Source organism: Petaurus breviceps, unplaced genomic scaffold (genome assembly GCF_028583685.1).
Source record: "Petaurus breviceps papuanus isolate PSGF00001 unplaced genomic scaffold, PetGlider_PUasm1.0 470, whole genome shotgun sequence".
NCBI classification, from domain to species: domain Eukaryota; kingdom Metazoa; phylum Chordata; class Mammalia; order Diprotodontia; family Petauridae; genus Petaurus; species Petaurus breviceps.
The window spans coordinates 2367844-2382479 of NW_027186350.1; the positions used below are offsets into that span (position 1 = coordinate 2367844).

General features: G+C 39.6%; 1 protein-coding gene and 1 long non-coding RNA gene across 2 annotated transcripts in view; both read left to right on the top strand.

The window, feature by feature from the left end:
* The window catches only part of LOC138171896 (probable polypeptide N-acetylgalactosaminyltransferase 8), a 28538-nt gene extending 20770 nt beyond the window's left edge, over nt 1–7768 (top strand). Inside the window, exons 7-11 of the mRNA XM_069101453.1 lie at nt 1975–2160; nt 3679–3816; nt 4797–4892; nt 6022–6189; nt 7619–7768. Of these exons, the coding sequence (XP_068957554.1) occupies nt 1975–2160; nt 3679–3816; nt 4797–4892; nt 6022–6189; nt 7619–7768 (738 nt within the window). The remainder of the gene's footprint in view (nt 1–1974; nt 2161–3678; nt 3817–4796; nt 4893–6021; nt 6190–7618) is intronic.
* LOC138171930 (uncharacterized) overlaps nt 1–14636 on the top strand; it is a 615043-nt gene that overhangs the window by 509139 nt on the left and 91268 nt on the right. The window lies entirely within an intron of this gene.

Sequence of the window (14636 nt, forward strand, 5' to 3'; positions counted from 1 at the left end):
CCTTCCTTCCTTCCTTCCTTCCTTCCTTCCTTCCTTCCTTCCTTCCTCCCTTCCCTTCTTTCCTTCCTTCCCTTCCTTCTTTCTTCCTTCCTTCCAAGTCTTCTTGCACAAAATGACTAATATGGAAATATTTTACATGATTGCACGTGTATAACCTATATCAGATTTCTTACCATCTCAGGGGGAAGGGAGAGAAGAGGGAGGGGTAGAATTTGGAACTCAAAACTTAAAAAAAAAACCCCAAATGCTAAAAATTGTTTTTACGTGTAATTGGGAAGAAATAAAACGTTATTAAAAAATAATGGTATCATGAAAATATTTATAGGGTGTTTTTTATTGTCATTATATTTATTGAGATATTGAGCTGACCCCCATCTTATACTTGTAAAGTTGATTTTTTTCATCAAAAGGGAGGAATTTATATTTAAAAAATGTAATCTTACTAAATTTAGCTCATTGCTCAAGTCCAATGAAATATTTTTTATCTTGACTTTGTCAGCCAATGTATTTATTCTCTATTATGCTAAGCTTTGAATCATCTGCATATTTGAAAAACATGCCATTAGTATGTGCAAAGCACTTTGTCCACCTTAAAGTGTTATATGTTGTTCATTACTTATCACTCATAAAAGTAATTGAATAAAATGACACATTCCTTACAAGAGTCCCCTCAGCCTCTCAGCTGAGAACCCTGCCATGTATTTTATAGAAAAAAAACTTAGACCATTTTCAGAGAGTTCCTTCTTGTCCCCTCCCCTTAGAGGCAGTTAGGTTAGAGCACGGATACTGGAACCAGGAAGACCTGAGTTCAAATTCAGCCTCAGTCACTTACTAGTTGTGTGACCTGGGGCAAATCACTTGACCTCTGTCTGCCTTAGTTTCCTTGTCTATAAAACAAAGAAAATAATAGCATCTATCTCCCAGGGCTGTTGTGAGTAACAAATGAGATAATATCTGTTGTGTTTAGCTTTGTACCTGGCACATAGTAAGCTCTTAATAAACATTTATTTTCTTCCTTTCTCCCCCTCTCACATCACATCACATCTCCTGTCTCCTTTTTCACCCCTGTCTCATATGAAGAAGTAGCCCTTCTCCTTGCCAAGCCTAACTCCTCTGCTTGGAGAAGCGATACCATTGCACCCCATCTTCTCCAGCAGATTGCCTCCTCTATCATTCCAACTCCCTCACTAATCTTCCATCTCTTTCTGTCTATGTACTGCTTTCCTACTGCCTACAAACTCCACCATCCTCAAAAACAAAACAAAATCAAAACTTCAACTGATCCCCCTAATCCTCTAACTTTTTGTGTCTAAACTCCTTGAGAAGGTCATCTATAATTGGTGCCTCTGCTTCCTTTCCTCTCTCTTCTTATTTCTCTGCAGTCTGTCTTCTGACCTCATCATTCAACTAAAAATGTTCTCTTCAAAGTTATGAACCTGGCACATAGTAGGCTCTTGTTGACCGACTCCATGATAGATAGCTATCCTTTAAAGTTGACATTGGCTCATTAACGACTGCTTTGGGGGACTGGTCATTCAACCAGCTTTCAAAAGCCACCTTACTGTGCTGCCATCTAGCTCCTACCTCTCGACCTTATTCCCAAGGATGGCAGGCAAGAGACTTTCTCAAAAACTGTGCTGAAATTTTAAGTAAACTACATCTCCATAACTCCCTTAATCTACCCTTAATCTACCAGGTTACCCTAGTAACCCTGCCAAGCAAGAAAGGAATTGAGGTTAGGCAGTTCAGTAGACTTTTGTGATGGCCATCAGAGAAAGATGGAGGAATTTATGTTTTTTAAAAATGGTACTGAAGTGAGGCCTAAAGATGATTCATTATGAGACAAACTTTTATAGCCTGATGGCTATACACATTTTATGTATACATGTGTGTGTGTGTGTATACACAGAGAGAGAGGAAGATATATATCTGTCTGCCTATCTCTATCTATTTGTGGATTTTTCTTTAATGCAGGTGTGGCAGTGTGGAGGAAAGATTGAGGTCCTTCCCTGTTCCCGGATTGTTCACCTGGAGAGAGCTTTCAAACCCTATGCTTGGTATCTGGGGCAATTCATGAGACGCAATGCTCTTCGCGTGGCTGAAGTCTGGTTGGATAATTACAAACCCATGGTTTACTATCACTGGAATCTGCCATTGGAGGTTTGTCACAAACTGCAAGATAGAAAGGGAAAAGAGAAGGGTGGGTAATAGAAGGAAAAAAATAAAAATGTAGCAATTCAATCCTGGTTCAAACTCACTTCCCCATAGATCCCCAAACCTCCAACCCTGACCAACAACACCACAGGGGAAGTCAGGGATTCTTTGCTCTGAGCAAATGCAGGTATGGCACGTAGAGAAACTCAAATGACAATGGGCGTTGTTCATCCTTAATATATCCTGTATCCCTAAAATGATATACTTTGAAAGGTACATCAAAAACAAAACAAAATTAGTCATTAAAAACAACAGCAATGAAAAGCTACATTCAGGTTTGATGTAAGCCAGATACCAAAAGGAAACACATTCTACATTCAGACTCATACAGAACCCATCCACAATATCGGCCTGGTGTCAGCATGTGGACTTGAGACTAGTATCACCAGGAGTGACTCTGGCTTAACCACGGGTGTCATATTCACTGACAATAGAATTTTGGAGTAATCCTAGGCTGCAGAAGAAGGAAATGAGTGGAAATGGGGAGCTAGAAACCAGTTGGGAAGTAGTTAGGAAACTGTCGGGAGCTAGTGTATATGTGTGTGTGAGCAAGCATGCATGCAAACACAAGCATGTGTATGTCTGTATAATGGTGGTGGTGATGGTGATAAAATGCTCAGAAAGAATTATGCTTTGGGGGTGGCCAGGTTGGCTCAGCAAGTAAGAGCACCGGCTCCAGTGTCAGGATGACCTGGATCAAATCCGGGCTCAGATACTCAGCACCATACCCAGAAATAACTGGCCATGTAACCTTGAGCAAGTTACTTAACCCCTATTGCTTAATAAAAAAAAAAAGAATTATGCTTTGCTAAAGATTTAAATTCATCAGATGGAATTCTTTTCCTAACTAGCCTAAGGTTTTATAAATATGTAATAATTAGTAGATGTTTGCAATTTATGGCAATTAAGCTCTTTAGTAACACCAAGATGCAATGGGAGAAGAAACCCTTATTTCCTCCAGAGGCCATTTCTTAGTTCACTTGGCATAACGCTTCTGCTTTGCCCTGCTTTCTTTGCAGGACCAAAGTAAGCTGAAACCGCTAGATAATGAAACTGGATACAGTCACTTTCTCTGGAACTTTGAACACCATGAACTCTAATCTTGTCCCACTTTGACCACTCCTTTCCCATGACCTGTGGGAAAGCAATCTTTATAATCAGCTGAAGGGCTATGGTCTTAATGAAAGGTAGGGCCAACATGGGATAACCTCTGTTAAGGAGGCCTGACAAAGGACCATGACTCTGGTTGTCTCAGCAGTTGTTCAGGATGGGGGGCCCAGAGCGTTCTACTCATTCCTCTCAGGAAAACCAAATGCTGTGAAGGTTACCCACAAGCCACCATGTACTTATCCACTTGTCATGGATCAATTGTCCACTTGTCATGTGAACCATGTTAGGCTAGGGACGAGGGAGTTACACATTTTGTGATCTGATGTTCTAAAAGGAAAGATGACTCCTTTGCAGAACCATGGCATAGATTGTGGAGACGTGTCTTCCAGAAAGGAACTCAGGAAGAAACTGAATTGTCGAAGTTTTGACTGGTACCTCAAAAATGTTTATCCATCTCTGAAGCCGATTCGAAACATTGTCGGTTATGGAGCAGTAAGTACCATATTTATGGATGCTCAGAGACACAATAAAATAAACGTAGTTCTCTCACGAGGGATCTATATCAATGTTCAGTTTTTCTGAAATTCCTTATGGTCAGGATTTCTATTTGCTATCCAGTGCTTCTTCCCTGCTTTCCATTTCTGGATTTCCCAGGTTTGAGGCAGATAAATGGTGAAATGCACATGCAGACAGGATGAACCAAACAAATTTTGTCTAAGTAGTGAGACCCTGGACAAGTCACTCATCTCTCTCAGGATCCATTTCTTCATCTGCAAACTAGGAATAATCATAGTACCAACCTCAAAGGGTTGTTGTGAGCATGAAATGAGGTAACGTAGGGAAAACATTTTTCCAGCCTTTAAAGCACTATATAAACCATTATTTCCCCTTTAATTTTGTATGCTTCTCGAGCCACAGTCCTTGTTTTCTTTCCTTTATAAGGTAGCTGAGTTCCTTCATTTTCCCTTATGTTTCCCAGCTCATTCCCAGACTTCCAGAACCAGTGCTATTGGTCCCATTAAACTTAAGAAAGTGACTCCAAGCATAGACACTTTCCCAGAAGCTATGTTAGGATCCTTTTGGGGGCAGTGGGTGTCTCCAGAAGATTACAGCTGTCTTGCCCTCTGGAATACTTGTCTCCTTCCCAGTGCTCACACAATAATTGGCAGGCCCCAAATCTTTTCTTCCTCCTAGCCGAAACATGGTGTCAGCACTGAATATAGTCTAAGGAACAACTTTGCTGTTTACCAGCCTATGTGATATTAAGGCGTCACTTAACTTCGCCAGGCCTCTGTAAAATGAAGCTATAGCACAAGATAATCTGTCAGGTCCCTTCCAAGGCTAAATCTATCATCCTTTAAGGTGAGAATTCTTATTAACAATAAAAAGCCAAATCCTGGTCAGGTATGAATGATAGGCCTACTTTCTTGATCTCCCTTTACCAGGAGTATTGTGTGTGTTTGCTCCTCCAGATGAAAAATGCTGTGGATAAGATGATTTGCATTGATCAGGGACCTGTCTCTGGAAAAACTCCAATCATGCATACTTGCCATGGGTATGAATCACAGGTATGGCCCCAAAATAGATGTTTCCACCCTGCTACTTCCCACCCATCATATCCAAAATAAACCTCATAGGGGTAGCTAGGTGGCACAGTGAATAGAGCACTGGCTCTGGAGTCAGGAGGACCTGAGTTCAAATCTGGCCTCAGACACTTAACACATAAAACTAGCCGGGTGACCTTGGGCAAGTCACTTAACCCCAAATGCCCTCCAAAAAGCTATAAATAAATAAATAAACCTTATAATGACTTGATCCCTTTTAACTTTGGTTAGGTTTTTGGATTCAAGACCTGATAGAGAACTGGGAGAAGGGGGGAAGGAGGGAAATGTGTTAGAGATTAAGCCAACACTAGAACTTGGAACCCATTTCTTCCTTACTTTTGCTCTGGACCTGGCCATTGAAGGTTCTTTTGCTGATTCACAGCACAAAGAGTTGGGAAACTTGGAGTGAGGGTTAGGATTATATGGGAGGGAGATTAGGGATTCGGGGAGTAGTAGTGAGACAAGCTCAAGAAGGTGCATAGACCAGCTCCTCAGCCAGATGTCTTCCAGTTGCCCAGTTTCCTCCAAATTAAACTTCATAGAACATTTATTAAGGCCCACCACCAATAAACTTGTATTTATTTTGTAGAAATTGTGTGGCATAGTAGTTAGACAGTAGAACTGAACACATAATAGATTGAATCTCAGATACATATTGGCTATGTGACCTGGGCAGTTACTTAAACTTTCTATGATCTAGGCAATTCTTTGAGGCTCTCATTGCAGATTTGCATTGACGGAGGAAGTTTCCGCATGCCAAATTTTCCCTAGAAAAATGAAATAACAGACCCTATGCCATTTTCCCCTTTATAGTGCATAGGGGATATGTTTTCATTAATACAGTTGTTGTCTGAGTGTTCTCAAAGAGGACCAGAATAACATCACTGTGTTGGGTCAAGATCCAGTGTGTCTGCCTGTGACTGATCAGACCAGCATGAGCTTGGAAAGCTCTACTGTAGGTCAGGCACCAATGGTTACCATAAACATTCATTGATACAGGGAATTCCTGAGAGCCATCTGTTGGCTTTGACGGAGTTAGGTGTTTACCCCCAGTGACTCTGTATCCCTTACAGGCTATTTTGTTCCTTTTTAGGTTATGTTCTACTTTCTGACTGGAGAGCTATGCCTGGGACCATTATATGATGACTGGTTCTCCAAAAATCAGTGCTTTGTGGATCCCGGCCAAGGGCATGAGCCAGAATTAGTGACATGCTCTAATGTGATGGATAAACGAAGGCATATACATTGGGATTTTAAACAGGCAAGCTAATGGGGATTTTAGACTCTTGCCTTGAGTGTCAGGCACTGTGTTAATCTCTTTTTATTAATATGATGTTATTTGATCTTCACAACAACCCTGGTAGGTAGGTGCTATTATTGTCCCCATTTTATAGTTGAGAAACTGAGGCAAAGAGAGATTAAGTGACTTGCCCAGGATCATACAAGTATCTGAGGCTGGATTTGAACTCAGGTCCTCTTGACTCCAGGCCCAGTGCTATATTCACTGTACCAACTAGGTAGCCCAGAAAACATGCTGGGAATAGTAGTTCAGGGCCTTGGAAGCAAATTCTGGTACAGTGTATAGAGAGCTGAACCTAGAGTCAGCAAGAGCTGAGTTCAAATCTGACTTCAGACACCTGGCAGTTGTGTGACCCTGGGTAAGTCACTTAACCTCTATTAGGCTCAGTTTCCTTAACTGTGAAAGATAATAACATATGCCTCCTGGGGTCATTGTGAGAATCAAATGACATATTGTTTATAAAAAAAAGAACCTAGTTTAGTGCCTAGACCATAGTAGACCTTGCTTCAGAGCAAGCTAAAGTTAGTAGATCATTTGAGCTCAGGAGCTGAACTCCAGTAAGACTAAAGTGGATAGACAGAGTGTCTGTATTGTCTGGCACCAGTATGGTGGTCTTCTGGGAGTTGAAAGCTACCCACCTGCCTAAGGAGGAGAGACTAATCTCCTCTAGTCAGGTCAAGCTAATTTACAAATCTCCATCATCCTTAGGATTCAATAGCGCAGTTTCAAGGAGCGCCTGATAACTGCTGCTCCCTCCTCACACACTGAAAAAGTATAGGACATGTAGGTTGCCCCATAAGGTATGGGATAGATTGCCCATTGTCCAGTGGCATTCCTTATACCAGGAGTCAGCATCCAGCAGGGTACTAGCACTGTTCAGGGACATGGGAATTACTACACTTTCACCAGGCGTCTTCTCAGTGAATATAAAAGAATGAGGGATAGATGACTTTGATTCTGGAAGAATCAAGGACAGTCAATTACTTACCTGGAATTTATGAACCAGGAGGGCCTGAAACATGTAAAGTCAGTTTTTCCTCCTCCTGGTTCCAGAGTTTCAATTAACTACATAAATCAATCAAACAATCAAGAAGAAGCATTCATTAAGTCACAACTACATGGCATATACTATGCTAAATTCTGTGGATACAGTCTCTGACCTCAAGGACTTTCCATTCTACTTGGGGAAATAGCACATACACATGTGGCTAAAATGTTTTTTTTTTTAAATCCCACTTGCCTTGTAAGTAGGGATTGAAGATTTCTTCACATAATGCTGGCCACAGGAGACAGCAAAGATTGAGTAGGGAGAATGGGGGTGTGGAATGGAAAGAAGACTGGTCTGATAGAACATTTCCTTGAAATCGCTGTCTGTTCTTTTCCCATTTAGGGGGCAGCTGTCATCAACAGGGCCACCAAAAGGTGCCTGGAAATCCAGCAAGATGCCACAAGCTCCTATAGTCTCATTCTCCGGGAGTGTACAGGGCAAGTGTGGAACATACAACATATTGTCAGAGACTGGGAGAACTCTCAGTACTGAGGCTAGCAAGTGGCATGACCCAAGAGAGCCTAAACTGGTGGTACCAGCCCTTGCAGTTGGAGGGACCATGGCAGGTCCTGACAGTGTTCAGAGGGGGAAGCTCATTATGACTATAAACAGGGACAATTTTTGAACACCCAAGTGAGGTGAATGTCATAAATTCAAACAGATTATACATGCAACTTGGGAGATCCAATTTAGGAAGAAGTGGGATTTTTCAAGGGACGGGGAAAGAATATGCTGATAAGCTGTTTATGCTTTCTCCCAGGAGAAGAATCCACCTTGCAGGTGTCACTTTTTGAAACTTCTTAAAATAAACATTATTTGGGCGCAAGATGTTTGTGTCTGTTGGTGGAAGGAAAGGGCAAGGTGACAATATAGGCATTTATTTTGGGGTCCTAACAATGTTGTTTAGCCAACAATTTCTGTACCTATCTTATTTATTCATTTCCTCCATAACTTGCCTTTTTCATCTTCTCAAAGGTAATCCAGTCCACTTGGTGTTTTTTGGTCCCATTTCAGAAATTCTATTCCCAGATAGTCAGGAGAAAGTATGTTCAGGTGACACCTCTAAGTAAAATACTCAAAGGGATTTTTTCTGGGTAACAAAGATTCTCTTCCATTTCTTCCTTTTTTTGTATTTGAAATTACTGCAGATAGAAATATGCCACTTAGATTTTTCAGAATAGAAGGACTTTGAAAGGATCACTTATTTAATGCATACCATACAGGTGTGTACCAGCCTGTAGAACTCAGGTTCTAATCACCACTTCACCTCTATTCATACTCTTTTCTATTCACTCTCTGGTGAATGCAAAGACATCATGGCATTGTGGATTGAGTGTTAGGCAGGAAGACAGGAAGATCTAGGTTAAAGCCTAGCTTCCTTTAATTGCTATGTTCCTTAAGCTAGGGCTTATCTATGAAGTGATAAGTTGACCTGAAATCTGTGTTGGTGGAGAGTGTTCTCACAGAAGGAATTGCTCATCATAATGAAACTATAGATCTTTTGAGTATTTTTGTTGTCTGTTTGGAGTGTGGAGATATATCTTGTCTTCATGGTGACTAGCACAGTTTCTGGCACATAGGAGGCAATTAATAAATGTTTTGTGGTTCAAATGCTTTATTGATTAATGGGTAATTCCTAAAAATGTGGGTAACTATGGCAGAGGGTGTGTTGACTAATATATCTGTGTTAACTACCATGTAGAATGGTGCCATTTGGGGACAAGAAATAATTTCTGTTATTGAGCCTCAAAGCCATTTCCAAGAGGCTCTTTAGCTGTTACCAGAATACCCCAATTTGACCCACAAACCAGCCCAAATCTGAACATCATTTTGACTTTCTAAGTCAGGTGCCTGGGAGAACTTAATTACCTTAATTCAACTCCACATAAAGCTAAGGATTTAAAATTTTGTTAAGAAATTAAGGGAAGGTGGCTCAGCAAGTAAGAGCACCAGCTCCAGTGTCAGGATGACCTGGGGATCAAATCTGGGCTCAGATACTTAGCACCACACCCAGAAATAACTGGCTGTGTAACCTTGAGCAAATTACTTAACCCTGATTGCTTAAAAAAAAAGAAATAAGGGAAGACAAATTGAAGTATAATAGATGGAAACAAAAATAAATAAAAAGGCCACAGAACCACTGACCTGAATAAAAGAATTATCAGCCTGCCTTAGCTCTGGTATATCAGTACACTGAAGTTAACTATGGCTGTTGGGTATCCCTGAAGAAATGAGTCTGGATTTATAAATGTTTCCATCCTTTTACTGGTAAAGTAAAAAGATTATGTCACTTCTGTGCTTATTGGTGTTTATATCACAGAGAATAAAAATCTTCTAATGCATTCTACCTAAAAAGAAAAGAAAGAAAAAAGAAAAATAAATAAAAAAAAGAAATGAGCCCAGAAGTTAGAAGCAGGGAGAAATATGCACCCTATGATACCAGTGGAGTAATTCAGGGAAGACACCAATGCCTGCCAGTCTCCAGGAGGAATGATGAGGATACTGTCTAGGAATAGGTTATCACCTTGAGATCTTACCTTTTGTTCTGACTTAAATCCATTTGTTTGCATGCTAAACCAGAGAATATCTTGGGAATGACTAATTCTTAAGTTAGGCAGCTGGTTGTCTGTACCAGAGGGCTATGATTTCTCCCTGGATAGAAGGGGTATGTATAGTGGAGCCCCCCAGAATGATAATGCACTCAGTGGTTACATCACATCCAAAGGGAGCAGCTCGTTCTCTTCGCCTCAGTGCCCTCAACTATGAAATAGGGACAATAATAGCACTTATCTCCCAAAGCTCTTCTAAGGATCAAGTGAGATAGTATTTACAAAGTGCTTAGCACAGAGCCTGGCACACAGTAAGCACTATATAAATGCTCATTGTTATTGTATTGTTATAATTATATGTATGCCCATTCTCCTGAGAGGTTGTATGTGAATTTCTAACAGAATGCACCCAAGGTTAGTGGAAGAATTGTTCATTGTGACTTTTATTTTTCTATTTCATTGTGTCTTTATTTTGAATTAATTGTGTACTCTGGCTGAATAGAAAAAAAGGAAACAAAATAGTGCTTGTAAGCTATGGTTTTGAATGTGTGTGGACCATAAAATATCTTGAATCTGAGTTAATTGTCTGGGGGGGCTCAGTATAGGAGTGCAGATCCCCAGATGCTGCATTGTCATACACAGATGAGTTTAGCTTAGTTGCAATTTTCCAAAAGTCACCCAGCTTATTTCCCCATCCTCTTCAACTCTGTGACCAGTTTGTTGTCAATCTGTATTGTCTGCTTCAGAAATACATCATAATGTGGGGCAAACTCTCTGTAAAGTGTTTATCTGGATCCATATTAAATTTGGGCAATAGACATTGGTCTAATTGGCTCATCCTGTGTAGATGAACAGAATTTTCCCTTTGCAACACCATCATCAAAAGAAATATGTTAGAGCAGCTAGGTGGTACAGTGAGTAGAGTACCAGCCCTGGAGTCAGGAAGACCTGAGTTCAAATATGGCCTCAGACACTTAACACTTAATATGTGACCTTGGGCAAGTCCCTTAACCCTAATTGCCCTGCATTACCCCTCCAAAAGGCAAAAAAAGAGAAATATGTAGTTTATTTATTTTTAATATACAGATGGACACTGGTGCCATCAGAGGTCTTTCCTAAAGAAAGAATAGGAGGGGTGACTAGGTGGCACAGTGAATAGAGCACAGGACCTGCGTTCAAGTCTGGCCTTAGACACTTACACAAAAACTAACCATGTGACCTTGGGCAAGTCACTTAACCGCAATTGCCCTCCAAAAAGCAAATAAAAAAAGAATAGGAGTTCTACAAAATGGAAGAATTGATGTGATGTTTTTACTCATTTGATCATCTTCAGAATATTGTAAAGTATTGCAGTTTATGTGGATCTAACTAAGTAGTTTTACAGACTTATTATCTCACTTTAAAAGGAGTGACCTTCACAAAATAGACAAGTGGCTTAAGAAGATTCCTATTAAGAAGCCACATATTATAGATAACTTTAATAAGTTGATCACAGGGGCAGCTAGGTGGCACAGTGAATAAAACACCGGCCCTGGAGTCAGGAGGACCTGAATTCAAATCCGGCCTCAGACACTTAACACAAAACTATCTATGTGACCTTGGACAAGTTACTTAGCCCCAATTGCCCTAACTTGCCCCCTCCAAAAAGCAAATAATAATAATAATAAATAATAATAATTAGAGCACAAAGCCAGATATAAAATGGCAATGCTTACATTTCTTCTATTTCCAGCATAAGCTCTTTGTCAATCACATTACAAGTTACTATAAAAACCAGTAACAATTCAATCAGATATGAAAATAGTCAGCCAAAAAGATTGACAATTGTCAAAGTTATTATTTTAAATAAGATTTACATTCAGTATCTTCAGTAATGAACTTGACTTTGACTGTATACTGGGTCTTACAGTAATTGCTAATGAGAGCAAATCATTTAAAAATTCAGCTTTTGTTTCTGAAATGCCCCACATCCAAAAGTTGCTGTGAGGATAAATTTTTAAAGTGCTTTGCAAACCTTAAGGAATTATACAAATTACATAAATACTAGCTGTTATTAGATTGTTAGATAATCATCCATCCAATGTGTTAGAGGTATTCCCCTAGGAATGTGTTTCTTGGGTAGCGCTCCAGTAGAACAACTCTGAGTATCTGTTATCCTTTGCTCCCCCCAACTTTCAGTTGAATCCAGTAAAACTTCATTAGGTACCTATTGTAAACAATGTTTTGTCCTTGGTGCTGAAAATACAAAGACAAAATAAAATACAGTCTTGCCCTCAATGAACCTACATTCTCCTAGGGAAAACAATATAGTACAAGTAAATAAACACCAATCTTATATTTCTTCAGTGATACTCCTTTGGATTTTGAGTAGTAGGAAACTTTTTGTACTCCCTTATGTTAAAACATAATGAAGCAGGGGTGGTTAGGTGGCGCAGTGAATAGAACACCGGCCCTGGAGTCAGAAAGACCTGAGTTCAAATCTGGCCTCAGACACTTAACACAAAAACTAGTCATGTGACCTTGGGCAAGTCACTTAACCCCAATTGCCCTCCAAAAAAAAAAAGGCAAAAAAAAAACCCCATAATGAAGCATATGAGCAATATGAATAGCCTTCATTATTCTTGAAAATCTTGATTTAACACTTTGTGATGCAGCCATTTGAAGGTCTGGTTTTTATTTTTATTTATTTATTTAATAAAAAATATTTATTCAAATACTTGATTTTGATGGCTATTGTAGCTAGAAGAGATACATAATGAAGATAGATATCTAAAAAGAGAAAGTTTCAGCTTCAATTATTAAATCATGATATTAACTTTTAAATTCTAACCACCAATTATGGAAAGGTTGTTTTTTTTTTTTAAATTTGGCTAGTAAATGTTCATATTTCCTGATGTCAGTTGATTTTCTTTGCAAATTCTTCAAAAGGCATCGCAATTTTCTATTTTTAACAAATGGATTCAAAACCCACTAAAATCCTTCATTTGGAAGATTCCAAGCAGTACTTGAACAACTATATGGTTTCTTTAATATGGTAATAGGAAGAAATTCCCTCCATTAGTACAGATTGCACCCGATCCATGGCTCCTCACTGTCATCCCACATATACAACCATTTACCAAATCTTGCCACTCCTACCTCCACAAAGTTTCTCTGTACCTCTAAAGTCACACATATACTACCTTAATTCATGGCCTTATCATTTCTTGACCCATCTATTGCTATGACTTAGTCATCCTCCCAGTCTCAAGACTCTTCCCACTCCAATCTATTTCTCCAGGGAGTTACCAAAATGATTTTCCTTAAACACTGGTCTGACCAACACTCTCTATCAGAGGCTCCCTCTTACCTTTAGGATCAAACATAAATTCCTTTGTAGCCTTTATAATCTGGCTCCAAACTCTTTTCAGCCTGAATACATTACTTCTTTCCCCACACTTTACGGTGTAACCAAACTGGTCTTCTTGCTGTTCCTCATATGTGACATTTCTTTTATCTTCTATGTCCCTGAATTTTCACTGTCTGGCCCTTCTGCCTGGAATGGATTCCTCTTATCAGCTCTGCCTTATTATGGAATCTTTTACTTACTTCCTTCATGATTCAGCTCAAGCATCATCTTGTATATGAAGACCTTCCGAAGCTTGCCAACTACTAGCTTCCCTCTTTCATTTCCAGCTAGCTTGTATTTATTCTCTATCTCCTGACATATATACTAGTATTCTCTGTTAGAATAGGTTTGTTGAGAGTAGAGACTATTTTATTTTTTTAGGTATCTCCCAAAAGTATTTCTTTATTTATGTATTTAAAGTCAGGTAGAATGTAAGGTCATTGAAGGCAAGAATTATTTTAATTTTTTATGTTTGCGTCAAAAGTCAAACTCAGTGCTTTGAACCTAGTGTATGTTTAATACATGTGTGCTAAACTGACCTGAATGTTGACATATTCCAAGTGAGATATAATTGGGGACCATAAGAAGTGGTTCTAGGTGGAAATGGGGCCTGAGAAAGCTAATTGTCTGGGCATACACCAGCTGTATTTTTTTGCGGGGGGATTACAAAGCCACTGAAGTACATAGAGTTGTTCTTTCTATGGCTACCTGGTCATGGTGGGAAAATCGCAGTGTGAAGAAGTTGGAGAAATGCCACTGGCTGTACTGGTCTTCAGTGCTCAGATTCACAGACATGGCACTATGTCCCAAACCCATACCATGAGAAATCAGGGAAGGAGTAAAGGCACAGTTAGGCTTGGTGTATGGTAGACGGCTCAAGGAACAGAAGTCCCTCAAGCATAATGCTTCACAAAGACTTGTTTATACTATGGATGTTCTAAAGGAGGGGAAAAGGGAAGGGAAAAGAAGGAAAAACCTAGAGCAGCCCAAATGATCAAAATTATTCAGAAGTGTGGGTTTGGCGTGTTCATACCTGGCTAAGAGAGGAAGTAAGGACAAAACCAAGAATTCTAAATTAGAAAGACATTGATCCTAAGCATCAGGATAATGGATGTAACTTACAACATTCAGCCCTTCACCAGACAGCAATGGTCATTGGCTCACTTTTCACCTAGGGTGGAAGAGAGAACTGCTTGCAATATGTACCTTGTTTTGGGACATTTATGTGAAATAGAAAAGAAGTCAATATAAAAAATATTCTCTCTCATTTTGCTCAGGAGTCTCCATGAAGGATGAAGTCGCAAACATTTTAAATAAACAGAGGGTCAGAACCATTGTCTCTTTCTCTTCACATTGCCTTCATGCCACTTTTCTTCACTGTTTAAATACTCTCTTTTCATAAATAGTGAAAGATGTAAACTGA